Raw genomic sequence first — 14,232 nt, 5'->3', positions numbered from 1 at the left:
TGCGCCCTCGCATCAGGGCAATAATTTCCCCCACATCACGCCTGGCCCAGTTTTCATCAATCAAAACAAACACGTCATAATTACACCTATAAAGTATATGATAAAACCTTTATGAACTGAATATCCTGTCCACAAAAATTATTACGGAGCTACATTGATTGGCATTAGTGTTTAGTCTTCATAGCAATACTTTAGCGTTTGGTCTTCATGGCAATAAAAACTTGCACAGACAAAACATTGGGATAGATAACTTAGAATCCTTAGGTGAAATGCATACCTGTTTTTTTCTAATATTGAACTAGACAATGAAAGTGATAAGTCGTTTTTTTTTGTTTTTTTTTATTTCCAAAGCGCACAAATTGTAGTTGGTTTTAGTTGTTTTTACGTGGCGTTTCCTCTATCAGGCTTGTATACTGGATCCATGAAAGGCCGGTTCTTATTATAAAAACGTTGAAGTTGTTGCTCGTATTGTTTGAGTTTCACTGTTGTTATTGTTATTGTTGTTGTTTTGTAGTTGCTGCTGATGATGATCATTAAGTTGTTGTTGTTGTGCTGGTAACTCGCGAACTCTTACATAAAACAATATATTCGTCCTGTCTTGCACGCTCGACACTTCTTGAATCATTCGGTTGGTCCTTGCACGGAGAGCCAGACATTTTCTGTAATCGCTGTTGGTTTGGGGACACTTTAGTACTTGCTTGTTTATGTTTCTTGACGCCAATGTGATGTCTTGAATTTCACGATTTAAAACGTGGAACATTTCCAGTTCCCATTTATCGTCTGGGTCCGTCAAAATAGGCATGCGAATACGTCTCTGCCATTTTGACGGAGTTTTGTCTTGTCGTCGTTGCATCGATTCATCTGCCCGGCTGGGCGCTTCGTCGTTATCTTCTGGTATTACTCTTTTGCGAGATATGGCTCTGGATAGCTGCTCTAGTAAGCCCATATTGATTGGTCGCAGTGTTCACGCAATGTACGATTTATCGGCTTTCAAACATTTGAAACAGAAATTTCCAACAGAGGGCGTTCTATTATTCTAATATTCTACCTCAAAGTTCGAGGAATTCTCGGCGCGGAGCTACGTCACAGAAAGTACTACGTTGCTAAGGCGCGCACCAATGTACGAGCAAGCCGTTGACGCTGTTCGCTGGTTCCCGGCGTCCTTTGCGAATGGCAGGTAGGACGCAGGTAACTAGTAATCGCCATATTGTTCCATTTGGGCCGGTTTTCAGGCCGGAAGGAACGCGACTGGGTGACGTAATTTGAAAACATTCCAAGTTCCGTTTTGCGTAAACGTGTCTGTAATACTACAATAAAGCCATGCTCATACATACTGCCTGCTTAGATTTACAGATTTGATATGTTCTGTGCTAATTTATAACAAAAGAAACAATTCTTTTTATTCGCCCAACTTTCGAAAGCAAAAGGAAACCCCTGAACGGCCACGAGCGTAAGCGCTGACGTCAGGTAACTAAGGGAAATGGATCAAGCAACGAGAAAGTGATGTACCAATCAGAATGCCGGATTCATTACTAGTTACCGGCCTCTTGTGGCTTGGTACGCCATGACACTTGAGGCGGGAACCAGCCAATTGACGCTGCTGGTCGGCGCCCTTTCTACAACGCGTGCGAACTGCTGTGGAACGCTGCACAAACAACAAACGAGACAACTAAATTTATAAATGTTCTACACACAGGGGTAATATTGCTACACTGCTCAAGAGAGTATCAACAACTAGCACAACGTACAGTTGTTTTAGATTTTCCGCTGTTGTTTTCAAATCAGTAGATGCGCCCTCTAGCGACAAATTGTTTCTCTGATTTATGGATCTTGTTTTATTTATGAACAAGTTTTGAGAAATAATTGTAAACTTATAACTGCTGACATATAAAGTAAATACCCGGTAGCCGAAGATAAAACATTCATTAGAGCTATGCCACACTAAAAATACTGGCAATGTACTGTTTAATACTTTTAGACATCAAAAAGTACATTGTAAGACACTATACTAGTATATCTTTGCCATAGGAAACAATGGTAAAATGCCCTAAAACAAACAAAACATGCTATTATCACCGTGACTGCATTTTATTGTCGGTTTTCCTCTGAACTGAGTATGGTGACCACATATTTTTATGTTATTATTTTCTTCACTTTGTAGTATGACGAATAGATCAGACGTGCACAAATAAAGAAAATGACAATGTTTTTACTTTTGTTTAGATGGGTACTCCCATAGTTTAAATGTTCGGGTATATGCCGCTGTTTCGACTCTTTCTCCTATTTTCACGGTCGAGCCGCTCTTCTTGACCCCCAATTTTACGATATTTAGCAAACAAATATATACTAGTATTCCATTTTCTTTTGGTCAAGAAGCGCCATCAACGTCGATCTTTTAGAGTCTAGTTTTTAACTGACCGCGGAGTAATCCCACCCGAAATAGTGTTACAATGTAGATGTTTTGTTTTTATTTATTTTTCAAGTTTTGTTTCAAAGAGATCATTCCAACATGTTCAATATATTATGTGCTCATAGTGATTACTATAGCAACAAGTGGGTGTTGATGCAAATTAGTACTAGATACTGTATGACATGCGCTCTTCTTCGCGATGAGAAATCGTCGATTATTTTACGTGAATTTTTAACATGAACCACAGGTTCTTGTAAATTTTCTATCATGTCAATGTTACCGGGATATTGACGGACTCGGTGGGTAGGAACAAGCCCGACAAAGTCCTTTCTCTCAAACATTAGTAGTGTACTGCCGAGTGAGCAGTCTGACAGCTTCTCAAAACGTCCACCACCAGTCCCAGGCTACGAGTGAAATCAGTTGATGCAAACCATCGTCACGAACGTCCGGCTTCAGAATGACTTGACGTGAAATATGAAATAGTACAACGAATGTGAAAGGCTCTGCAATGTAAGAATACTTCTCCATGCGAAGTGACGGACTTTACTGTCAACTTTTTCAATTTCGGGAAATAAATTTAGCGAATTAATGGAAATCGCAAAATTTGTAAATGCAGTGAACATTTTTCATAAGACTTTCACAAAATTGTGTCTACACGATTTCTAACAGTGAAAACGGTTTACAGTATAAACAGTCAAAATTAACCACGAAACTTCATCTAAGTATGATAGCATCTCGTAAGAGCAAATGGTGGGTGGCGGTATAGCTTGTTGGCATAAAACTATAAATGTTCTCGATGTACAGCGAGGCCAGATTTCGGTTCTATTTACGATGTTAAAATAAAAGTGGTATTGTTTATCTCTCTATGCCCCTCTGAACAATGGAAGAAAGTCGTTACTGATACTGTGACCATGCATTGGAACAATTACTTCATCTTGAATTTTCCGCACTCCACTATCACGGTTGGGCAGGGGGAACAACACCATGCAGGTGGAAAATGAATTACAAGTTACACTTTAGTTTTTTTAAAATGTTCTTTACTGTACATGATCAGAGACTGAAAACATACTATACAAATGAAATCATATCCACACAAATTATGCAAACTTGAATTTGTATCTCAGACATCCACTGCAAAATTCTGGCGATGGCTCGAACGCCATTCTTTGAAGCCAGTTCCCCCACTTCTTACAGTGTCCAGCCTTGGATTATTTGTGAACATATTTGTTGAAAGAAAAACGCACATTTCGAGCATTTACCTAATTCGGAGTATCAGATTCGAATCGCTCAATCAAAGGTTACATAGCTCTTTAAAAAAATGACCATGAAGTCGTCATAAATAAATTGTCTGGAATAAATAAACTCTTACAAAAACTAATATCGTAATTTTGTTTAACAAATTATTTCGATGCACAATTCAGAAAACGTTGTTCTTGAAATACATTTCAGTTCTCGTATTGTATCAATGTAGCACCGACTAGTGCGAGAGTATGATAATTGTATATTTACATAAATATTCAATTATGAAACAGTGTAAGGATTGTGCGTTTGTGTTGTTAACCCGCGATACTTGGCAGACATAGCTTGGCACTAATATCAGAGCGAATGCGAGTATCCGACTCACAAGCGTTGGGTTTGTGTTCAGAAAAGCCAACTTTAAAACAATCCTTGCCAAGCTTGTCAAATTTCAGGTTATTTTATAAATTGTCGTCTGCGTCCCCCAATCGCGGCAACATGGTCACGTATCACGAAGAATCGAGTTTAGGAAATAATACGCTACCATCAGTCTCCTGAACAACTTGTTAAATTATAGAAGATTATGGTTTCTTTGAAACACGTGGTTTCTAAACAGAGAATGTGAAGAGAGGGTAGAATCTTGCATAAAATATGACAAACGAGATATAATCTCCCGTGAAATACGATGACTTAAAGCCAGTAATTCATGTACTCGCTATTTTCGTTATACACAACAATTATTATAGATTGGTATTGTAAATGGCTTTGTTCGTCATTTCAGTGTCCATTATGTCGATGGCATGGGGTGAATCGACTCCTTCGAGCTGTGGGACGCTTGATTTGGCAGGTTTTTGGCAACGTTTAAGACACCTCCGGCAAGCATGTATTGCCAGGATTTTCGTGATGATGCGATCCAATGGCGCCAGAGATCGCATCCATAACGGCAAGAAATTCCACGTTTTTAGCTTCGTTGGAAGCTTACCTGGACATTTTACTTGTAACACGTTGACGATCAATATAAATATACAAAGTAGGACTACGGGAATTCCCACAATAGCCATCCATTGCCAGCCAGCAAGGGACAGACCAAATATGACAGCGGGGAATACGAAGAACATAAATACCAAATAGAATATACTAAACCACCGGTACTTGGCTGTGGTGTTGCCGTTAAATTTAGCCAATTTTATTGGCACCCGACGCATGAAAGGTATTGGATACCAAATAATAATACCGCTAATGTTAAAAAAGAAATGACAGAGCGCAATTTGTAGCGCATCATTCAGGTCATCACCAGAGCTAGCTAATGCTGCGAGCATAGCGGTAAAAGTAGTTCCAATATTGGCACCTAAAGTAAAGGGGTACATTCGGTTGACGCTAATTACACCGATGCCTACTAACGGTGTCAGTGCAGAAGTGAAGATCGAACTGCTTTGAACCAACATTGTCAGCCCTGCCCCAACCATTATAGCGATGTATCCAGTCAACCAGGCGAGTTTCCCTGGTAGGTTGGAGTTGATGACTTTCTTGGTAATGACAGCGATACGGCCCCGCAGAATAGAATGTAGTAGTTTAACTATCAGCACCAGACAGATACAGAGAATGGCAAGTGCTATGAGCAGGATGATCACACCGAGAAGAGAATCATTTAGACCGGTGTCGGAGAACAGAAAGTTACCTGCAAAGAAAGTAGTAGATGCGTCAATATCAGTCGATTACGCCCTCTGTGGTGACGTTTCGAGCAGGGGAATATACTGTATTTGCTCCATTAGCGGCGGATCTGATAAAAGTGCATATCAACCAAAATCGCATTTGTTGTATCATAGACTCCATGTTCTATGTTTGTATTTTGAACAAAGAAACGCCATAGTAATTCATGTATAGTAGGGGTATGCCTCACTAATGAAAAATACTCAAAACTGTGCTTGCGTAGTTTCAGTGTATTATCCAACTTTTTAAACACTAGAACCAGTAAATATGTGCAAAATTAAAATACTTACATTTTTCCAGATACACTGTTTCGTTTTTTTCCACCGCTCTCGTATCGTTCATCAGCTGGGTCACGTTCTGTCCATCGATTATCTCTGTCTTATTAACAAGAAAAGTCTCGTTGACGAATCGGGTGACCACGCCCTTTTCACACCACACCTTCACCAGACTGTTCTTACCGGCGTCCATATCACCTTTGGCAATATTAGTAATCACTTTCTTGTCAATCTACGTCATAAAGAGACGACTCAATGTTAATTTACAATCTGAATGACCATATTTGTTCGTTGTAGTTGTCTAGAAATTACATACACAGATAATAGGCGACCTATTTAATTCAAAAATGAATTGAAGATAAATTTCAACCGGCACTGAGTATTATTTCACATGTTGTAAGTTTGAGGAAGGTGTGAGCTAATAAATTACAGTTAAATGGTACATATGAACCATGAAGAACATTTGGAAACAAACATCATAATCTTGAAAAACAAATGCAGCCCAAAACTAAGGGAAAGAAAAAATAATGCACCCCTAACCCGAAAATAAGACAAAGTTGATGGGCAACGAACGGGCTACGCATGAATAGGATTTGTTCACTTTCATTGTGAATGTCGAGAAAGCGCGTCATTGTTTTGACCCGATGTTTCCTACACATCTACACTTTGTTCATAACTTTGACCTACTGAAACAGTAATCGGATCGGCGAATTTGGCCGATGACATGTCATATAATACCAACATGGAGAGAATATTACGTAAACATAACTAATTTACCTGGATAACTAGTTTGGTGAATGGTTTGGTCAACACTTTTAATAGTTCGACTTCGACTTCTTCGTTAGTTTCCAGGTGTAAACTCTTAACAATAAGATCAGTAAGTCGATATAGGTACGATGTTATGAGTTCCAATGGTAGTAATACAATCACCGACAACCAGTTGAACATATCGTGCACGGTAGCCCCAGCAAACGCTCTGCGGAACTCGTTCCTATCGCCAGCATGGAAAACAGACACAATAGTGTTAGTCACCGAGGTTCCGATGTTGGCTCCCATCACGATTGGAATAGCTGGTTTTACATCTATAACTGAAAGATACAACGTAATAGAGAGAGAACCATTTATAAATGTACCTAAGAATTCGGATTTATCACTAATGTTGCATTTAACCTTGTATTAATCCCGGCTAATGGCTTTCATTTTAGCGCGACTATTTTGCATATTAATTAGTTCATTTACATTTCATAGTATAATGAAAAAATAAAAAAATGGTTCATGCAAATGCGTTATTGTTTTTTTTTTCTATTTATTAGTTTGTTTTGTACTGTTGTTTGTCAGTATATTTAAATATTTTCAATTTTAATTTATTTCTACTGTTCACTAATTCAGACATCTGAAACACGAGAATGCATAATAATTGGTACTACTCGCAGAAGTAGTGTTTTTTTTTTTTTTTTTTTAGAGGAACGAAGAAATTTTTTTTTTGTAGTTGGAGCATGGCAAATGTACATAAAGTAAAATAAAATAAAATAAAGTAAAATAAAATAAAATAGATGAAATAAATTACATAGAATATACGAGCTCCGAGTTTTACCATAGTAATACGGGCAAAGAAGGGCGTTGTGTCATCTTGGGACGCGCTGTCTAGAGAGGACAGTGATCTGCAGCGTCCGTGAAAGGACATATAGTAAATATTATTTGGTAACTGTTGTCCTAAGTAACTATTCAAATTATCTAGACGTTTCGAAGCAACGACTCTTTAGAATAGCAGAAAATGCTTAGGTAGCGGGGGTTGTTTTTTGTTCCCAGCCTTGCCATAGAACATGTGGTCATTGGCCTAGCCATGGCCCATGGCCTAACTCAGTGAACAGGTTTATCTGCTTATTGTGTAGCTTACGTGAGCGTTAATTTAGTTGGGCATTTCCCACTTCGTGTCTTATTTCCAAATTCCATGATAAAATATTCTTTGAGAATGTGCACTTCGTTATATCATATTTGACTCAAACTATAAAGGATTTATGATGTTAAAACGTTACAGAAAGCGAGTCCAAATCCAAATGAATTGTTCGATTCATGAATCGTACGACTTACTCGTATCGAGGGCATACTTTCATATGCTAATTAGGTGTCGTCATCACGTACACGGCACTATCATGTGGACCCCATATGCCTTGAATGGGCTCGCAATAACAATCAACTGTACTTTGTATGTAGTGTATTCGCTAGCTGCTGGTAAATGTAATGTACTTTTATACGAACTATTTATCTTTTGAATGCTTAAAATAATATTACGCAAAACCCACAAACCAAGTGGCACGACGCCCGTGTACGTAAAAATCGGTAGTACCCGGTTAATTATTTGTCTACACAAGTTGTATAAACCTAACACCCGCGAGTTTTGATTTCTTTCGATGACACCAATGAACTTGCAAATCAGTGTATTCTCTGCGTATTGTGAGGCGAGTGAGAATAAGGGGCTGGCCAATATATCCTGAGAGGGTGTCAAACTTGAACAACAACATATTCGAAAAAAAACGATTGAAAACTGAATATTCACTCGGAAAATGATATAGCGAAGTGCAGGCAACACATAGAATACTTTTAGTAATAGTACAATGTTCTTTCCCAGAAAAACATGTTAACAGCAAAATGTATTGGCAAGGAACATATATCATACGAGGCCAAAAAGAATTTAAACATTCCAGTGGCAAATTAAAAACATGTCAAATTTGTTACGCCCTCACAACAAGGTCCTCTTTAATCGAACACTGGTGGCGATCGCAGCATTGGGGTCCCATCCAACATTTGTTCTTTGTTTCACAAGACTATCATATATAAGATATGTATTCTCCAATATGTTTTCCAAATCGAGGCCCAAGTCCTACAAAACTGCCACAACTACATCTTTGCTCTATCTACAATCGATACTTACTTCCCGAAGCTACCATGGCAACAACTATAGAGGTCGTCGTACTTGAACTTTGAACCAATACGGTTGCAAGGACTCCAACCATCAGGCCACAGATGGGATTGGTAGCAACTATACTGTTACCGATTACTTCACCAGCCGCTCTACCACCAAGGAGACGAAACGCAGAGCTGAGGAAATCCAATGAGCAGATGAAGAGGTAGAGAAGGGCAAGAAGAAGGGCAGGTTTTACGATACCAGTGGTGATGACACGTTTTATCTTGCCACATACTGTCAACTCTGAAAAATAAACAGTCCAGATAGTAAAACGCCTCGTACAACAGAAGCATGTTCAATACAAGAAATAATGTTATAGTTTGAAATAGAACAATTGTGTAATTCTGTATGTATATCACCTGATGTAATGCATTAGGATAGTAACTTTGACTGTGCCTCGGCCTGCATGTCTTATTTTAAAGGGCAGTGGTCGTTGTGCCGCGTCCTGTTAGATATGGGACTCATAGCGACCTATACAACGCGTGGAAAATACATTGTTTATTTACATGAAATTCGAACACGCGCTGCGCGACGACCACCGCGCTTTAATAACATTGTCCTGACGGAATATTGCGGCGCTGTTGTGTTCTCACCTGACCAAGGTGTTCCTTTATTTTTCAGATCAGGAAGATCCCAAGGATCGACTTCTTTCTCAACTTCTTTCTTTTCAAGTATCACTTTGACCAACTCAGTAGAAGGTGGTACAGTGTTATTCTCGTCACAGGCGAAACCGGTTTTATCGTCCAAGCCGGCGTCATCGTAACAATCAAGGCCGGTCTGTACGCTCACTGACGCAAATGTCTGAAAACAAGCAAGTTTTTTTTTATCAATTTAATATTCAGATCAACGGGCAACGAATACATTTACACTTGGCTCAAAGGGAGACGCATGATGGGCACTATAAAGGGACAATTATTCGTTCATGGATAGGAACAGCATACTGTTCAATGCGCCGCCAGCCCCTACGCACACACGATAAAACATCGTCACTCTCCCGAGGGTGAACGCGAAGCATCCATAGATTTCGCGATTACAGGGGTTTTCGCGTTAAGCCCTCCATTTCGCGATATTTTTCAATTTAAACTTTAAAAAGAAACTTCAACAAATCTCCCAGACTGTGCCAGTCCAGGTAAAGGGAAAACTCGTTGTAACCATGACGGCCATACTGGGAAATGTTCTCAGATTCATGTTGTACGTTGAAAAATACTGTAAAGTGTACAATTCATATAAGCGATATATTTACAGTACTGTTGTGTGGATGACAATATGTGTTTAGGTGATGCTCATTTTTCCCCAGAATGATTCAAGGTTCAAAATGTCTTTTATAGGGGAACCGCTCAATCCCATGGATTGCACCAAAGAATCATGGGACACTATTGTTTATGTTGTTTACAATGTTAATCTATCTTTTGTTATCCATGTTATTTTAATCCAGAAAGTAAATTTGTTGTGAGATTAGGCTTAACTGGAAGTGCCCTTTAACCTTTGATACACAATTGTAATATGCAAATAGCGAAGAGTCACCAGAAGACTAAACGCTATTAATTAGATGAAACATGGAACTATGGATGAAACAATCGACTTCACATTCGCGTTTAATTAATGGTACGTACTATATATTCATACTGTACGTGAACATTGGCCATTCTGTATTTCCTGGCATGAACATTAGATTATGTGCTGCTAATAATGTTTTCGGTCATTTTACGATAAATCCCAGAGCAGTGTGTGTATCAATATGCATCGCATATCCTATCTAATGCTACAAAGTCAATCAACAATACATTTAATCTTTAGATCTAGGAGGTATCTGTATTTTACCTCCATGTTTAGATACACCTTCACTACAAACATGGAAGGTGCGTTAATACCTTCCATGCTACAAACAAGCTCGCGTTACAATGACAAGCAACTTGCAATTGTCAAAAGTATCGGAGTTAGCGGATGTTAATAGCTTTTTTTGTTTGTGATGCTCAGTTCATCACTCATATTATATAACAAGTTTTGCATATGTTAATTGTATAATCGTAGATGGCAAGTACTTGAGCTTGTCAATGGGTATCGCAAATGTACAACAATGAAATTGTTTACGACACTGACGCCGAAATAGCTTTGCATTGTCGCAGTTGATATATTGTTAACCATTTTCAATCTATTCATGTCAAATTACCACAATAGCAATATGAATGGAGATAAATAATGGGTCAAGTACAATTTTAAATCAAGCCTCAGAGCACAGAGATCAAGAGTAATTTACATACAATCGGACAGTGATTGGAGGATGGCTAGAACACAAATACGTATGATAAACAGTTGATGACAATAAAATGTTCGTTAAACAGTAAAGGTCGTGCATTTTATTTGTTTCAAATATTTGTCTTTCACGTAAAAAGGATGAAGAAATTAAAAACACGTAATAACATCGATCAACACTATAAGTGCTGTACTGGTTTAAATACGCTCTTATGATTCCATCCCCAAACTTAGAATATAATAGAGTGACGATTTCCGCAACAGTCGTGTACGGAGAGTTGAGGGTTTGGCGGGGCTTGCGTGTAGTGTTCGATTGCCGAAAAGTGTGGACGGCCTTGTGAAGACGATCACGTGACCTCACTCTGTTTAACCTTGCATTAACAAAAGCCACGATTGCCGCGGTCACCGTGGCAAACTATACAGGTAATTTCTGTCCCGGGAGGGGCACTTGAATTGAAACTTGGTACGCATGCTGCAACACAAAAACTCGCATTGTGGGATTTTTTTCAAACAGATAGGGTTATTAAAATTGAAAAACAAAACAAAATAAGGGCATATTTTCCCCAAAAATATGATCCTTAAACGCAAATGGAGTTATTTTTCAATTTCCATGTCTTAATTTCATTCGAGAATCTCTGGGATGAATCATCACCACATCACACATCGTTCAGAGTTTCGTGGAATTCCCTCTCAAATAGGGTTTGCTTTTAGGTGTTTTGCGAATGTTTCAACGCATTAGGAGTTTGTTATACTAGAAGCCGTGTTTACGCACGAGTACCCATGCTCCAATTCCCGTCACTGCCCATGCGAAATCTGTTTTATATCTCCATAATAAAATAATATCTTTGCTAGTTCCGAACTTTTTATCTCGAGTTGATTCGACATTCACGATACCTTTCAACATTACAAAAAAATGCTGAAATAATATAATACAGTCACTTTGTTTCATTATATTATTGTAATAATATAAATTCATATTATTATTATTTTTTTTAGTTGTTACCTGTTCGGTTTTTTCAATACGTGTACCAGTTTCATGTAGTCATGGCAATAGAAATCATATAAAATGAAGAATGTGACATTTAGACTCGTGGAAAAGAAGCTAATACAAATGCACAATTGGAAGTCGAACGCGAGTCTGTACTGTTCAATAATTCATTGGTAATAAAAACAGAAGGCCGATTTAGAAAACAGAAATAACCAAATTTTTTTAGAGGGTATGCACTGACAATGTATGTATCGGAAAAAAATCGGAAATATCGGAATTATAATGTATTACTTAACACAAATCCGAGCTACACGTTCACAGACTAAGATACGTTCTGACCTTCAACATGTTTCAACGATATGGCAACCGTTTTCGGAAAGCGATCCTCTTTTCTATGATCAAAGCAATCAGTTACTTACTGGAATTTGGTATACTGGTGTTTCCATCGTGTTCGTGTAGCCACCACGGCGTCCTTCTGCCCTGAGAAGCCGACTAAAACAGTGACCGTGTTTTTATATGTTGCCTTCTTACCACCTTGCCGCTGAGTGATGTTCCCTCCAATTCCATGCATTGTGTCCTGGATTAACATCACAATGAGAAAGTCCACGTGGGCTTTCATTCACTTTCTGCACTAGTTGAGGTTTTTGATCACATGTACAGCGAGTGATATACTTTGTATACGTGCCGGTAGCGTTCATTTGCGAATTGGGTAATTTTGAATCCCCTGGTAAACAACTTGAACAGAAATGTATTTGTTTGAAATCGATTATTGAAAACAGGATTATTTTTTGTGTGAAATTTTAGAGAATCCGGAAGTTTTGACCAGATCTCATTAAATCGTGTTTTTTTTTTGGCAAGATAACGAGTGATTGGCAAGATAACGAGTGTTTGTTATAGGCTTATTATGTGTGACTGATATGTTGACAGATTTGTGTTCATTTCTGAATAAGACAAATGTACTGTTAGCCTCCCCCCACACTTTTAACATGGTGTGACAAAGGGGAGGGGCATAAGCATACTTATTCATAACCCATAATGCAATGTAATAATGACATCACAGCGTGCCTCATCCAATCAAAATCCTGATCCCGTATGTGTAATCATCGAAACATCAACGTGGGGGGCAAGGGTTATTTTCGTTCATCGTAATTGCAATATTTTTTTGTTCGCACAACGTAAATGTAAAAAATATATTCCGTAATTCTGTAATCACAGGCTAGACGTACAACGTAATCATCAAGTATTTTTTTTCGTACACTGTAAAAATGTGTAATTTTTCTCGATACGTACAAGAATTTACATTCAAATAAAAAAGTCGCAAAGAATAGTCCAGGGGAATTACATTTTCGAAACTGTAAAACTACTAGATGACACAATTCACTGCAAAATTCCATTTTTACTGTAAACTGTAAAAACGTCTTATTTTTGTGTAAATTGTGAAAAGCCCTTTTTATTTCCCGTAAAACTGTACCAGCTCATCAACAGGTGGTGGGTATGGGGATTATCTCTTCCCGATGCGAACATCATTCGTACACGCACGAATAATCCCTGTGTCTGACTGAGCAGGCGATGTATGCCTCCTCCCCTCCGTCGGCAGAGATCATCGTTCGATCGCATGTTTCTTACAGTATGCAGAAGCAATCGCTGGAACATAATACATTGAAACGTAAATACCGAGAGCGAAAACGGCTAATTCTTTTTTAAAAACATATTCAAATACTTATATGAATAGTTATGTACGAGAGTAAACATATCAGAGTCTAACTCGCTGTATAACTACCGTCTACATGTACGCCAACACTAAACAGTTACGTGGTGTTGCGAAAGATAATAAATCACTACTTTAAAAAAACGATTAGTTGTTAAAATTGAAAGGCAAGAAAGACGACTACTGATAAACACAATGTACACATCTCAAGAAAAAAAATGTATCAATGTCATTATGACCTATAAGAAACTAGAACGCCGAGCTTAAAACAAATTGTTTGTTTTTACAATCACCTGACGTAAATGTCAACATTTGTCATCGCCTCGACGTTAAATGGACACTTATCTTTTAGCGTGTCATGAAAGATAAATTGTGGGTTACGTAAGATCGGGTATGGGTGACGTAAGATCAAAAGATCAACAAAAAGGACATGTACCCCGTCATTCATTATACAACTCGTCCTTCCTAAATTCCTATAAATTCAAAAGTTTAAAGAAGCAGATAAAATGAATAGATTCAAAGGAATGTTAATTGTTGTATTCCAATCATATGTGTACTACCACCAATGTTCCAGCCAGCGTAATTCACGATATCGTGATAAGTTGGACAATAAAAGTGTGAACGGAAAAAATAACAATGAGGCGGACGATAGTTATGCAATAAAGTACGACAGTGTAAACCTCTGTT

General features: G+C 38.2%; 1 protein-coding gene across 1 annotated transcript; it reads right to left on the bottom strand.

Annotated features, from left to right (window-relative positions):
- Window positions 1-3,425: 3,425 nt before the first annotated feature.
- On the bottom strand, window positions 3,426-12,404 carry LOC100367239 (sodium-dependent phosphate transport protein 2B-like). The gene is made up of 6 exons (XM_006824075.3): window positions 12,257-12,404; window positions 9,190-9,397; window positions 8,564-8,839; window positions 6,409-6,719; window positions 5,647-5,863; window positions 3,426-5,324 (listed from the first exon to the last, which is right to left on the bottom strand). The coding sequence occupies exons 1-6, from the start codon at window positions 12,281-12,283 to the stop codon at window positions 4,387-4,389; spliced, it is 1,977 nt and encodes a 658-aa protein (XP_006824138.1). The 5' UTR covers window positions 12,284-12,404; the 3' UTR covers window positions 3,426-4,386.
- Window positions 12,405-14,232: the final 1,828 nt, after the last annotated feature.

This window comes from Saccoglossus kowalevskii, chromosome 22 (genome assembly GCF_978046115.1).
Source record: "Saccoglossus kowalevskii chromosome 22, keSacKowa6.1, whole genome shotgun sequence".
NCBI lineage: Eukaryota > Metazoa > Hemichordata > Enteropneusta > Harrimaniidae > Saccoglossus > Saccoglossus kowalevskii.
Note: the sequence above shows the minus strand (reverse complement) of the source record. Positions and strands in the feature narration are given on the sequence as shown.

What these genes read in the sequence shown, in the direction of transcription:
- LOC100367239 (XM_006824075.3), bottom strand. Translation starts at nt 12,283, where the DNA reads ATGGAAACACCAGTATACCAAATTCCA. An exon ending in TCACCAAACTAGTTATCCAG is followed by an intron (nt 5,864 to 6,408) that starts GTAAATTAGTTA and finishes TTTATGACGTAG; the next exon opens with ATTGACAAGAAAGTGATTAC. An exon ending in AACAGTGTATCTGGAAAAAT is followed by an intron (nt 5,325 to 5,646) that starts GTAAGTATTTTA and finishes CTTTCTTTGCAG; the next exon opens with GTAACTTTCTGTTCTCCGAC.